Source organism: Hetaerina americana, unplaced genomic scaffold, assembly GCF_022747635.1.
Source record: "Hetaerina americana unplaced genomic scaffold, ioHetAmer1.1.p SCAF_57, whole genome shotgun sequence".
Lineage (NCBI taxonomy): Eukaryota > Metazoa > Arthropoda > Insecta > Odonata > Calopterygidae > Hetaerina > Hetaerina americana.
In genome coordinates, this window is record NW_027287172.1 from 3,067,792 (window position 1) to 3,083,360 (window position 15,569).

A 15,569-nucleotide genomic window follows, 5' to 3' on the forward strand; every position below is an offset into this window, starting at 1 on the left:
AGTTATTTGGGATAACCTCATTCTTTTTATTACTTCGTCGTTCAAGTTGAACAGCTTCTGATCGAAAGACCCCAGTAAAAACAGATAATGTTAAGGCATTTAATTGTTATTCCTCACATTAATATAAAATTTTAATTAATTACATACGTTAAATCTATATACGATCGTATATTTGGAGAAATTGATGTTTATTTACGTCTTTTCATTCACCTACAATGAAATAATAAATTGCTCCCGACTGACTATTGCCAAAATATTCGCGCTTCGCCCAGAAATGTCGCTCATCATAGGGCATGATTCCATTCCCTCACGGTGAATCGTAGCGCCTAAAGATCAAAAGAGCGCAGAGCTGCCAAACCATTTACCTTCCACACTGCCCGTCCACCGGGCAACCTTTCCTCCTGTTATGACGAGGGATAACAATGGACGACTATGGCGCGGCATGGGCTTCCAAATGCCATGGGCACGGGGTGGGATGAGGTGATGAGCGGGAGACTCATCCAGTCCCAACCAGTGAGAATGATTTGCGGAGTTGCGGCGTGTTAACTATTATGAGTATACAGCCCCGACAATTCATCCCAGGGTAACAAAGCAGGGCCGTTGCTGACTACCGAGAGAGTGTGAATGCGCACCAATCACTCCATCCACCGGGGTTCTGAAATTTCGCTCGCGAAATATTTTTTGCCCCCCCCCCAGAAAACCGCCCTAAATTAATTGGGATCCGCGCTTCCCTCCATAGTGGCGGTTTATCACGGCCTCATTCCGCCCCGAAAACTCGACGCGCCCATCGCACTCGGAAAAAAAGTGGGCGATCGAAAATAGTTTCACATACATACATCGATGGCCTTCGAGTCACGTGCACTTTGGGTCGAGCGTGAGGACCACCACTCCGATTTTCTTAACGTCACCAACCATTTCAAAATATTATTTTTTCAATAAAACGGTTGAAAAAATTTTGACAGGTATTCATGGGATATTTCAAAATGAATCTCCCTAAAGTGAAAGGTCGCTGGTTCTACGAAATGGAAAAGTCAATAGTCGACGATACCACATGGAACTTTGGCGAGAAATGGGAAAACCCGGCAATCACTAAGTCTATTAATTAGGTTCCGTCGTAACTTCATGGTAGTAGTAGTTTTGAGGGGAGGCGACCGACAGCTAAGGTCATTTGCGCCATAGGGGATGGATAGGAAAGGATGAAGGGTGGAGAGAAACCCGGCGTCGGCATTAGCCTACTCTTTACGAAAGGCGCCAAGGGGTCCACAGTTTAACGTCCCATCCGACGGACGGCGTACTCACTCAAAGTGCCCTCCACAAAGCACCTCAAGTAGGGATCGAGATACCTCTGAAAAATATTCAACACCGCCGGGATTTGAACCCGCGCCCTCAGGGTGGGAAGCCAGTACGTTAGCCCCCGCACCATCTCCGCTTATTTGCAAGAAATGGTGCGAGCAGTGATAAAAATCCTTATTATCACTGTAGGATGAAATGAAAGGTGAAATCTAGTATAGGTCTGACTTTTCATCCCCCTCTATGGGATCGCGGGACCCGGGAAACCAAGCCTCTAAGGTAAGTGTGTTGGCTACTTCATTACGCAGCGAGAGGATACGCAGTTACGAAAACGTTAGAGTGACTATTACACCCCATTTGAATGTGAAAAGAAAAATTTCCCCGAACGCATTTGGGATATCCCCACAGAGGACAATGTGGTGCTTGGCCATGTAACTTATGGTCGGTCCTTTGTGCACGAATAAAATAAACGGATAATGATACATGCATAGTCGTAACAATAGATAGCATTCACTCAACTCATCATTATTCTCCTGATAGCGTTTTCGTTAGGCATTAGTTCCTTTACTTACTTAGTGCGGAGTTGGGCGACGGCGTTTGAGATTGGATGAAAGAGCTGAAAAAAATACATAAATCACGCAAGTCTCGTACACAACCCGAACACATTATTCATCCCCAAATTCAACCGCCGGCGAGACAAAAAAACACGGTAAAACCTTTCAAACGTGATACTCACCCATTTTTTCACTTCCCGCGACGCAAACGAGTAATTAAAAATATGGCCTATTTGGAACACATTCTAAAAGCTTTTCCGCACTGAATTTCAATGCCCTTACGGGCGGAGAACTTCCGTAGCCCAAAAAAATACGAAACACCAATAAGAATGATTGAAAATCAATGTGCCGGTAGACCTCGATAGTAAATACTCGCCTGAAAACGACTGGGGTACGACTCAAAGTCCCCTTTCACAACTGGCAACGTAGGTGATGTAACGCGGCTACTGCCCCACCGCTTCGTTGAAGGGATTAAAAAGATATTAAAAAATAAATTAATCAAACTTCAACCTTCACAACGCACGGCAATTTACACGCTGGGATTCTTTCGTTTGGCGAAGGAGGTTTGTTGGGCTATTAACAACGACCAGCCCCCTACGCGTTCTTCGGACGACAGTCCGGCGCCACCCTAACCCCCCCCCCCCCCATGAACGAATGGTCACACCCTGACCATCCCTTCCGAGAGAGAGAGAGAGGGACGAGGGGGCGTCGGGGCGACCTTGAAAAAGTTTTCCGCGCGTCACTCAGGCCCGGGCCCGGAAAAGTTCATTTCAGGCTTGATTCGCCTTGACCGAGAATCGAACCGACGACCTACACCGGTGGACGGTGGGTCGACCGTGGACCGAGTGGCGCTGACCACTTAGCGACGGAAGGATCGTTCTCTTACGCCCCCCACGTCTTTACACACTCACGCGTGCGCTGACATAGGGAGCGGGATGCTCGAAGAGGAAATGTTTTCGGACGGGGAAATCTTCCACCTCCGGCAAGAATGCAAATTATGAACTTACACAAACTGGAAGCTATGGATGGACACGGGAGGCCATCGCTCACAGCAGAGTGCTGACGAAAACCACTAGTAAATTTTCCGCAATAAATAATTTAGAACAAATTCTAAATATAGCATTCCATGAACGAGAGAAAAGGTACTACGGGTGGAAATATACACCGTCATTGAGAAAAAATGTACGAGAAAAGCAAAAGGAGTTCATTTTCCTTTGGAATTATACGTCGGAATTCGTCAGCAACGTGCGAATCGACTAATATTCCCGAAAAACGGGAATGGAGGGGAAGACACGAAATTAAATAACATTAAAGGCGCTAAAAATTTCCCTGAATTTCCTCATAAATCAACAATTACCAAAAAATACGAACAGTATTGCCCGTCTTCGTAGGTATCTCATACACCAAGCTTAAAAATATCACTACTGCATCTATCCTGCTACCAAGGAATAAAAAAACCAAGCCTCCTCGCGGCTTCAACTGAACGATGGTGGCTTCAGACATGTGCGGAATGGAATGTCGGGCCCTAATTTGAATGCTTACGAAATTAATTTGGACCACGCCATTATAACCTACCTTCCGTCTCATTAAAATCCACGGACCGTATAGGAAAGGTGCCTTAACGACGACCCCCCTTACGACTCGCGTGAGCCCCGGGAAGGGAGGGGGGGTTGAATTTGAGTAAAAAATGTAATGAGGAAGTTCATCACAGGTCGCAGTCATAGATGTGGGATGCTGTAAACTTGAATTGGATGTGCCATGCACGTGAGATAATGCACTGAGATTCAGAATCAACACGCGATGCGATACAGCACGTCGTGTGTGATAAATACTACGCTGAGATGCAGCTTGCGCAGTTGCGACACTCCACTCCAAGTGTGGGTCCTCAATATTATAAACATACCGCACGGTGACGAGGGAATATATTCATCGAGAAATAACGATATCGTCCACAAGGACAATACACGGTTACAGAAATAGATTACCGTGAACTGCCGTCGAAGTGCAGCGCACTGCACGAATGCGTGGGCAAGGCACACGAACCCTCCTCCATCGAGGGAAGGTCCCCGCGGCCGGCCGCCGCACAGAACGCCGCCAGCGAAAGGGTCAACTCGTAACGACAGGCTCTGACGGGTGTTGGCATTCTCGTTGAATGTTGTGCGGATTACGTCATCACACTCAAACCCCCAAGTGCCAGATGCTCACGGCTGCGATGCTGCTGCAATCCTTTACCTCGAATGTGTAGGGAAGCTTTCAAACGACGTCGGATTCCCATTTGACTTCGAAAACCAATATAGCTTGCGCCTGCTACCTTTGGACCAACTCCATTTAACAACGGCCGCCAATACGGGATACAAGTCTTGGCAAGGGAAAATCTCGACTATTTTCAAAATTGAATCGCGTATTCTCTGACACACCCCCACCCCCATGTTATTCCTTTTAGGTAACCCTTTCCTCTTCCACATTTCTCTCTTGAGTTCGACCCGGCAGAGTGTGACATTGGCTTCACCCGTATGAAGGAATTAATCCGTTGGCTTGGCTTTGGATCAGGAAGCTTTTGCGATGCAGAACTGTATTTGCGTGCTTAGTTACATGCAGTAAGAAATTGTTCCGTAAAAAATCCTCAGAACACCATGCACGCATAGTCTCTCATCGACAATATCATTTGCTGATTACCATGAATTAAATGGGCACTTAAAACTGAAGTCATAATACTCTAAGAGACTAAAAAACATCCTTACTGTCATTTCTTACAAACTAGCTCCCAGGAATGAAGCGGAGTAAAGATATGAGAGGTGGTTGAGGGCTGTATTTGATTGAATTCCATTCAAGACGATAAGAAAGTGACATAAACCTCGCTTGATGTCCATATAAAATATATTCTTTCTTCAACTGCATTTTCCTTTAATTTCACTACAATATCGTCACTTCGGGAATGACATTCCTCCTACAGCGTACCGAATAGAAGAATACATATATTTACCACAAAATGCAAAATCTGTGCATTTCCCCACTCCCCTATCATCAAATGGAAGAGCGGGAAATACATACAGTTAAACTGCTAATGGCGCTAAGCGTTTTCTCCCGCACCCTTAAAGAGCGTTCAACCCCTGTTCACGGTAGGTTCTATCCAAGCTCACCCTTGCAAAGCAGCATCCTTGAATACGTATCTCCGTCGTAAAACAGAACATTACTCACAAGGGTAATAAATTATTTTTTTTAAACAAATATCCGTTATCCGACGCTAACCTCCAGACCAAGGAAAGGGCGGATAACTCGCCGAGTCCGACCCGACCGCCTCTTACGCCAAATTGCATCGCCGTTTCTTCTCGCCTTACGCCCCTGCACGACCCCGAGGCGTGACGTAATTTATGGACGCTCCGAGGCGAGCTAGAGGGTTATTGTTTTACGACCAGAGCCGCAGGTTGCAAACATCCTCCCCCCCTCCCCCCGCGCCCGCCCGTCCGAAGGAAGGAAGGAGGAGGCGGCTCGGCGGCGACAAGAGTGGAGCAGAACATTCAAAGCCGCCTCGGTGGGGCACTCACTAACTGACTAAGACCCGGCAAGGATTAACCCCCTCTGGAAAGGGGGGATGCTAGTGGTTGAGGGAGGCGGGAGGAAGTAGAGAGAGAGAGAGAGAGAGAGGGGAGTCGGAGGAATTGAACTGACGTCCGGGAATTGCGGAAGGCGGAAATTGCATCTAATGTGTCCACTAACCCCCGCTCCCAACCCTTTCTTCCCCTTCTGCGAACCACTCGGGAGTGCACGTGTGATTCGCCCCTGCATAAATGACCGCGACGTTTAACACGCGCGCATGGGTATGAAGGAGCGAAACGTCTTTTCGCCTCCAAATGCGACTTGGGGAGGCGGTCACCACTTTCCCGTACGACGACTACGCGAATTAACCCCCCTCTCTACCTCCACACACCCCACTTGAGAAAAGCATCCCTTGAACGAAAATCCTTAAGTGCAATTACGTTTCCGACCGGCGCATTTCCTCTAATGGGGTTCGAACCCAAGCGGTTCGAAAATTATTTGAAATCAATTAGGTTAACATAGCAAATAAAAGAAGCACCGAAAAATAAAATTAAGGGAAAAATTCCTTTTCGTTAATTTTTTTGCCCAATTAAAATCTACTGAAAAATACATCATGTATTAGTAGATACGTGTATTCAATGTCCACATGCAATCAGCCAAGACTTTATAAATAAGCTTAAATTCTCATTTTCACGCTAAGCACGGGTGCCATGATTCGCTCCCGGCATAATCCCTTCAATGTAAATTGACCGGTAGTGTTGGTATTCTCCCACCAGAACTATGAATCTCTCACCTGTGTAAAGGACATTTTTCATAACAAGAAATAAAACTTGAAAAGTACATATGTAGTTTATTTTTAGCCCCCTAGCTTCCCCTTTCTAGTATATGGCAGAACAATGAGACGCGATACCTCGCACACCACCTCCTCCTCAAGAGGGAAACCTCTATTCAAACTGAGAATACCCAGGACCTCAATAAACTTATCGCAATGCTCGTGAAGCTTCCTCAAGACATGGAGAACTAATCAAGCTTCATAATATACATCCAGAGATATTGAGGGTGAGTGATAAAATAGGAGAGAAATTCATTCAAGATAAACTTAGAAGAAAGATTCCATAGCATAAGATTCAACTAATAATTAGAAAATTTGACAACTCAAAATTTATGCTCAACTCTTGACTTCTATATTCACGTACTGATGAACACATATTCTTTCAATAAAATTGTCATTTTCGCAGAAAAACTAGGTTCAACGTGAAAGTACACCTGAACATTACGCCCATACGTAGAGACTAGTTGTACCTGCACGAAAATTGTGCTGGTAGCATAAACAGAGCCACTCATTTGGTAAAACTAATTCTTAATAATTTTCCGCACTCTACGTTTAGTCGTGACCATAGTTTCGACAGTTATTCGTCACTTTTTAAGATTCAAATACGTAAGAAGAACGCACTCACTGACGGGGAGATTTGAGGGCCTTTCGCAATGTGCGCGACCATTACATTAAAAAAGGGAAACACTTAAAGTTGAAATACATACTTTTAAACCTTTCAGACTTTTCCCGCATTTCCCGCTTTCATGAATTTCCATCCCTGCCACACTCCTTTACGGTTACAGTGCAGATGCAGATGAGACGTTAATGTGGGTCTCCCAAGAGAAACCTCCCCTCCCCGCATATACGCCCCACTTCATCGGCGTGCGCGACATTCTCCAAGTGACGCCGTGGCCATTGCATTCCGTCGACCGAATCACGCACGCCCCCTGGAATCCGAACGACCGCCGCACCCTCGACCGATCTGACTCGAAATCCCATCCATGCCATTTTCCCCATCCGGCAGATGGGATTTGATTGTCCCTAGGGATTGCGGCTACACGCTTTAAAGTTCACAGGATAGCCTCGCTTCGGTGAGTACGTTACATTTCCTCCCTTAAACTAGGCCGCCCAACTCCCTCCCCATTGACGCGCTGACAGGCACGTCACAACCCATGGAAAGATTGACCGATGACCGCAACAACGTACCCATCCTCCTCCTCTCTAGGTTCTGATTATCAGCTCGTTCAACGCAATCCGCCAACAAAAACAACATTACTGTGACTTCGAACGTTCTTTATCTTTGGGTGGTATAAAACACGACCAGGGTGGACACGGTTGTGCACTGGGGAGTTCGAATAAACTCTGTGTGTGGGTAGGGGTCTGAGTGAAGTACAAATTTACCGACCCAACTCGCCTCTTAAGAAAAATAGTTTTTATTGTTACATTATAACCTTGTTTTATGATAAACTAAACACAACTTTGGCATGGAAAAAAACTATCCTTCATATCCTGAAATCGTCTGAGATTTAGACCTACCTGATGGTTACCATTTGAATACCTTCCCAAATAAATGCTGAGAGCCTGTTAAAATGAATGCTAAATGCCTCTTAAAATAATTAGATCAAAATCGAAGCCATCTAAGAACTGACGGACTGACGTTATTCTTTTTCCGAGCGAAATTCCTTCGTAGATTAGTTAAGAATGTTGAATGTGTAGCAATTAATTTTGCATATAATTTCATCAGACAGCATCATATTGTTCGGATTATTCGATCAAATAAATATATTTTCTGGCCCATTCATTCCTAATTTTATACATTTTGCCAATAGAAAATTGTCCCGTTTCATCAATTTAACATTCGTTAATAAATTATACGCCTTCGTAATTAATCACTCGGACATCGTTTTTGAGGAGTCGGATAATCTAAAAACGCAGAATAGGTCGCACAGAAGGAAAATAGAGAAGTCGGATTTTTGTGCACCGACTCCACAGCCCTGCGCAAAACAACAGTTCGACGTCAACATCGAGATTCATTAGGGACCCATCGCGCTCATGTAATCGAGTATGATACAGTGGAATTCACAGAGTTTACTGGTTGTTCGTGTAAGCAAACAAATTAAATGCAATTTGGCTTTGACTGCGTTGCGTTGAAAGTTACAGCCCGATAAAATTAATTGCTGCGTAGTTTAATCAGAATTAACATTTTAACGTTAATCCTCAAGCTCGGAAAAGAATAATTCATTTTCAGCTGCGTCAAAAACATTGTCCAGCTCTCTAAAAACAAGTGACTCGTTGTTGACGCTGACGACGGAATTTTTCTTTAATTACGGCAGAGTTACTGCGTTGAGATTAAAATCGTGTCGCTCTCCCTATCTCCCCCCTACTGCCTCGAATTGGATGCAACCTACTCGTGAAAACATTCTAATGATTATCCTCTTTCGTCTGAATGTGTAAAGTTTTACGTTGAAACATTAAACCGTTGAATTATATTTGTTGACATTTACTCGCAATATTAATTTATAACGCACTAGCTTGACTCACCGTATTAATGTTTAACGAGTTACTAACTGCCCAAGGCTGTGAATTCTCCTTGTTAGGGAAATAAAATTAAAAGGACCTCGGACACACACAACGGATGTTAGTGGCAGCTTGTTTCAATTTAAAGTGTGATCTTCAGGTAACAGTTATCATCCCGAATATTGGTTTGATTGGGGCTAAGGATCACCTCTGGGTCAAGGTTACCCCGAACTATTCATAACCCTTACGTCGTGTGAAATTCATGCATCATGGTTGGGATATTGGACGAGGTTATGCTTAGTCACCGGGAATAGGACTCTGGACCACTAATCAGCTAGCCAACGCTCTCCCCGCTATGCCACCACACCCCTTCATTATCAGGTGAACGCGAATGATAAAAATGGCGCAAGCTTCCAAATTTAACCGTGGTATTTTGTGTAAATCTAATATTAATTAGGGGGCCCATTACACGTTGTCATATCAGTTTTTGTTTGATGAAGTGGAGGAGGCATAGCAATTTTAATTTTCCAAAATTCAGAAGTTTGCACCGCGTAAACTCATTACTCAAGCCACAAAAAAAGGATGCACATGGATAGTGGAATTGAAAGAGATTACGAAATCTCTCATCCCGTGAATTTGATTTTACCACAGTGACGATAGGAAAATTAACTTATCACAACAAACCGATTAAAAACGTTCAACACACCAATTTGGACGTGCCCGCCATATAAAACTGCCAGACGCAGATTTAAATTTTATTTCTCCCATTATCCTTAGCATACTCTTCATGAAACTAAGCATATCGCCACGATCAACATGGCATCGCTAATAAGCGATAACCTCATACTACCCCGCGGGACAAACCTGAAATCAATGGGGGACGATTTCGATGAAGTTAAATTGCTGTGATACGCGAAAAGTAAGACAGAGCACGAAATACTGACTTCAAACGATTTCACGAGCCACTACTTGTAAATCTGATTTCCCAGGAAAGTGACACGAAAACAACGTCGTGCAAATATGCACTTGCATAAACAGTACTTCTGAGTAATGCATGACATGGAACGTCGGCACATGCGTGGCACATGTAAGTGTAGTTACCACGCTCTACGAGATTGCCACGATAAATCACAAATGAAATCATTAGGAAGAGCAACAACTAAAGTTGATTCTCCATAAAACGCGGTGTTTACGGAATGAATCATCTGAATTACAAAACAAAATTCTTCAAGTCAAATCTCGAGAAAGGATTGTATAGACGACCAATTACCCTACCCGAAACGCGGGACTTTTTCGATATGAATCTCCGAGAAAACGACGAAACAATAAAAATTACTTCGATCCAAAACGAAAAGTCTTCGATCGCTTCGCACAACATTCTTCAAAGAAAGATGTTTAGCGACAGCGGGAATGATATCCGGAATCGAGTCGTAAACCGACCCACACTTCGATTGGACCGGACTGGAATAATCTACACGCGCATTGCTCAGCGGTGACCTGACCTTGACTCGTTTTCACTGACTCCCGTCGATCGATTGAAGCGCGAGATGAATATATCAATGCATCACCGAGCACGGCAAGGAAGTCTCGCATCTGTTGGCCCACGTGCAGAGAGCAAAAAGGAAATAACCTGTTACCAGAGGATCTCAGCATCTTTCATCAGATCGATCTTCTCACAGAGATTCACGCGGCTAAAGAAGAGAGATAAATTTGCAGATGAACTATTCGAACAAAAGCGGGATATATTATGGAACGATACAGTCTACGGGACACAGGTCGCCCAAAACCTTGAAAAAATCTAGTACAAAAGACAAATTTGATTTCGCAATTAAGCAAATCAGTTCATCCAAATATCTCTTTATGACCTCATTACACGGATATCACTTTTCTGACAACTGTTACCTTTCATATAATACTTATCCTAAGCACCAAATGAAATATTTGGACATTGACGTAATTCCTCGAAAGCTTTGGTTGGGAAAAGGGGGGGGGTATGAACCGATAAATGGAAAAAATAATTTTTTCCTTCATGCTATGACGTAAATTTCTAAGACTGAATTTTTTAACTTCATTGACCATGTTCTCGAAAATTAATGTCATTATCACGATTCATGAATATCTCAGTAATGACAAGAGCTCTCCTAATCGTTGCCGTATGAATTAAAAATAAATGCCTTCAGTGTGAAAATTAATAATTGTTCGTTCTTTTATCATAGATATTAGAAATGACGCCCAGTGCAGTACCTTATTCTTTTCTCGTCGTCCCAGGGACATAAATTGCAATATTTTCGGACGCTTGGTGACCAATAAGCCATGATCACGTTGTTAGCATATATGTGTTTAAATTCAAAACACCTGGAAATACTAAAATTACTAAATGGTCAGTCGGGCAAGCAATGAACTAACTACAAATGTAAAGAGCATTCGAATTACTTCCTTCAAATACATATAAACACTGTAAACGCACATTAATCTAAGGAGAATAATGACAGGGCAGGTACTCATTAAAAAAATAACATTTTTGTCAAAATTAAATACTACATTTTGTGGATTAATTAAAACACGCCTGAAAATTAGGGGTGAACTACTGAAAAGATGAATGATATCATAGACGAAATAAATAAGTCATTTACATTTTTCTACCGCAACATAATTTAAATAACTTCAACAAGCCTACATCACCTGATTCGATGTTTCGATTACACCCCGGCAAACACCATGCAATCATACCGGCAAAAATGGGTCCAGAGTTCAAGACTGTCGGCATGACGAAAGGGAAAAATACTCTCACTAGAACGACGCACCAAAAACGAAACGCGTGAATCCCTTACTGGGTTGGCAGCTGTTATTTCACTAACATATTAATACACCGAAGTTTACAGGAGGAAAAAATAAAACCAAAATCCATTCGCAGAACAGAGAACGAGGATAGAAACGAACAGACCTTGTAATTGTGGGCTATCTGCTTTATGTAGTAAACCTCCAGGTCCTGCAGGATCTCGATCTTGCCGTAGTTCTGTCCATCGGTCTCGTCCCCCGATGAAGAGGAGGAGAAGATGGAGGAGGAGCCGCTGGGGGAATGGGAGGACGGGGTTCGAGACCTAGGTACGGACAGCCCTCCGGCGCCTCCCGTCGACTTGCGATGCTCCCGCAGACTCAGGGACGCCAGCGGAGGGAAGCAGGAATCCATCTTCGGAGTCTCTTTTTCTTCGCTTCCCAAAAGCTTCGCACTCAAAACACACCTCGGGTCACACGAAAGAAAAAAAAACCAAGACGGGCAAACAAATACTCCCGAGTACGTTCTGTTGCGATACGGTTCTAGGGGTCCAAAGTGGTTACACCCAGATAAAGAACTACACCTTAAGGTGACCGGAGAGCTTCCTGATAGAAGATAGAAATGTTGACAGAAGTTGGTCCTAACCCTTCACTCTTCGTTTTGATTAAAGGTGGAGTCGAAAGGAAAGAGCACCACCTTTAGCGACGCCCGCAGTCTCAACTGACTTCTGGCTGGACTCCCTTCTTCAACTAGAACCGTGGGAAACACCTCCAGCCCGCTTGGAGAGTTATGAACGGGCGTGAGATCGTGTGACCAAACGCAAAACAAAAGTCACCAGAGTAGGGCCTTCACAATTCGAATCGGGCAGGAGATGACGGGCGCATCCAAGCTGGACCACAACAGAAAAGAACAACGCACAGAGATAGGGTAAAACGCTCCACGCCTACGCACAAAAAGACTTCGATTACTCACAGCTGATCACTGAAGAGAGGGAGAGAGATGAAAAAGTCCCGGTACCGAAAGCAAGCCCTTCACACTAAAAGCTTCGGACGATAACGCAAGGGTGAAGTGTCCCTCGAACGGGGAAAACTTCTCAATTTTTCTTCTCACGCTCCTTCTGTTCCTTCCTTCGCAGGAGTGGACAATAGGTGCTGGACCGAGGCTCTCCAAGTGGGGAGTGTTCCTGTCTCCACCTCCTTACCGCATCTTCACAGGGATCTCCTCGAGGAACGATTCGAAAACAGTCTTGTCTCCCTCCTCGTTGCCGAAGGGGGGGAAGATGTCCACGGGCGAGCGGAGGATTCAGACAAGGGGGCGGGGCGAGCGGCAACAGACACGCTCGGCTTCGGCAGTCTCGCTCGTCGACGAAAGCGAATGAGAACTGGCCATCACGGCCGCGCGCGGTGGGGATCGTGGGTTGCCGGGCAACCTCCTTGCGCGCGAACTCGGAGCGGAGTCAACACGCTTCCCTTCTCACTCCTCTCGACCCCTCTCCTTACCGGCCGATCCACCGGGCGACTTATTTTTAAGATCCACCCTCGTCTGGAATATTTCGCGTTCCCTCTTTCACACGATGACTGTGCCAGGAGAGGATGAAGAAGTTTCCACGCGTCTCGCAGAAACACCACGTCGACCAGACGTGGGATTTCTGAAGCCCCAATGGCTTATCAACCGTTTATTTATTTACTGTGCGGAAACGACGAGTGGAGGTAACGTTGAAGGGGTCCGTGGAACACCGGACCGCCGCTGAGAATTGCGCAAGGGTGGATCTTCCCCGATCCGGAAACTTTTGAGCGGAGCTTTGAATTGACCACGGGAGGGAGGACACGGTTGCCGATGCGGGGGGGAGACGACGCGACCTTTCAACGGGCGGGGATGGAACTGAGTCAAAGTTACGGGTACGAGGGAGTGAGTAGCAGCTGAAGAGGCGGTATTAGTAATAGTAGCGTTTTCAGGAGGGGAGTGAGGAATCTTGGGGATGTGAGTTGGGATGAAGAGGGAGGGTGAGGAAACAAGGGGAGGGGTACTCCTTCGACGCGCGGAAAGGGTATCGAGGAGTCGCGCAGGAACCACCAGTGGTCACGTTACTAGCGAGGGCGCAAGACATCCATGAGTACATGCGCACCAGCGAGGAGGGGTGGGTCGGGGGAGAAGCCGAGGACCGCGCGACACTCGCGAAGGAAAAACACACACACACGAAAACAAAAGAGGAAACGGATCAACAGTCCCGCTTCCCTCGCGCTCTGAAAACTAAGAAACAAAAGGGGTGGGTCGTTTCCGTCCCGAGACGAGATACCCTCGTGGGGAGGGAATGAGTGGGAAACGAGTGGGAGAGAAAAAAAGACCTGACAAATCCTTGCCCCGCACCAAACTTTCGCCTTCTCTCGCGTCAACAACGAGGGGCAGCAGCACACGCGAGCGACACTGAGCACAAGACACGCTGGGCACGTTTCCAAGACTCGCGATATTTCCCTCGGAGGCAGTTAAGCGAGGGAAGTTATTTTTTTTTCGTCACTTCCACGAGTCTGCGATCAGTAGAGCACGAATCTCTCGGCGGGAGACGAGAGCAACAACACTTCTCCTACACACGCACGAAAGTTTCCTCGGGCGCAGGAATAAGAGACACGAGAGGAGTCGCGTGAGCCTACTCGCTCCCGAGAAGAATAAAGAGACTTCACCCACAATGCTCGGGACACCCGAGAGCCACCAACGCGCACCGCACTTCTTACGCGAACGTACCTAGCGAGGGCGATAGTAACCGAGAGCGGCGGACTACCGGTGCCTGCCTTCTCACTCGAGGCCCAGCAAGAAACTGACTGGTTGATAGAAGGAGAGAGGGAAAGGGGGAGAAAGGATGAGGGAGAGAGAGAAGAGGGATAGGGGAGTAGAGAAAGGACGCATGGAAAAGGTGGAGGGGGTGGGTGAGAGACCGAGTGAGTGGGGAGTTGAGGGGAAGGGCCCTCCCCCCTCTCTCTCCAGCGCAGTGCCGAGCAAGGCAGTCAGCTGCTTCTACCCCTCCGCTCCCCACTCCGCCGACAACCAGTGCCGTTCCCCTCCCTCTTCTCCCGCTCGCACAACTCCCAGAAGCAGCGTTGCCACATGACCCCGCGCGCATGGGATAGAGAAGCGAAGACCCACACACCCTTCATCCCCCCCTCCCAAAACAGTGCCAGTCCATCCTAAACACCACCCATCCCTCTCCTTTCCCTTCCCTCCCGCCAACAACGCCCAACACACACGCAGGCCACGGATCAAAGCAAGAGGGAACCTACCCTACTCCTCCTACTCCCAGGCCATTGAGTGTAGGGAGAGAGGGAGGGAGGGAACTCCGGGGAGGGGCGGCGGACGGCAACCGGGCCCATAAATGCTCTCTGTGTCTGCGGTGTGACTTATCCATTTCGATGCGATTTAGAAGAAGAAAAAGAACACCTCGGATTCATTCGCACGCGAGATGGAGGAGTTCCCTAGTACTGGGAGGGAGGGTAGTCCACGGACTGGATGCAATTAAAACAGAATCACGAACTAGTTGGGGTAGGGAGAGGTTTTGCCGTGGGGTGTTTGGTTGTGGAATCGAGAGAGTGATCGGTGGGGGATGGGGGGGGGAGGGAATAACCGCTCTGGATCACAGAGTCGAGGGTTCGAGAACCGCCCGAGGGGGGAGAGTCGGCGACGAGGGAGATCCCGACAGGCTCCGCCATATGATCAACCAGTCCTCGGACTCGTGCACCCCCCTTCCCTCCGACCCGCCGTCGGGGGATGGATTAAACCGCGTCTGCTCCCCCTTAACCTCTCATGAAAATATAATAAAACAACGCTCGATCTGCGATTGGCAATGATTGTCCGATTGGGGGGGGCCTTGATTCGCGGGGATTATCAAATTAGCGGGTCGCCGAACTGCGAGGTCGGCTGGTATTTTTTTTTCGCGGCCTGCCTGGGGCGTTCCTCTCCGGTTGCGGCGACTCCGGTCCAGGGAAGCGAGCATCCGCATTCAAATTAGAGCTGCGGAAAATAAGCGGGCACACGAGCGCGGATTCCGGATAGGCGAACGGAAGAGATGAGGAAGAAATAAATGTACGGTTAA

General features: G+C 46.6%; 1 protein-coding gene across 1 annotated transcript in view; it reads right to left on the bottom strand.

Moving 5' to 3' along the window:
• The window catches only part of LOC139694841 (rhotekin-like), a 194,038-nt gene extending 179,964 nt beyond the window's left edge, over positions 1-14,074 (bottom strand). The window contains exon 1 of the mRNA XM_071593361.1: positions 11,657-14,074. Coding sequence (XP_071449462.1) covers positions 11,657-11,902 — 246 coding nt within the window. The 5' untranslated portion in view covers positions 11,903-14,074. The remainder of the gene's footprint in view (positions 1-11,656) is intronic.
• Positions 14,075-15,569: the final 1,495 nt, after the last annotated feature.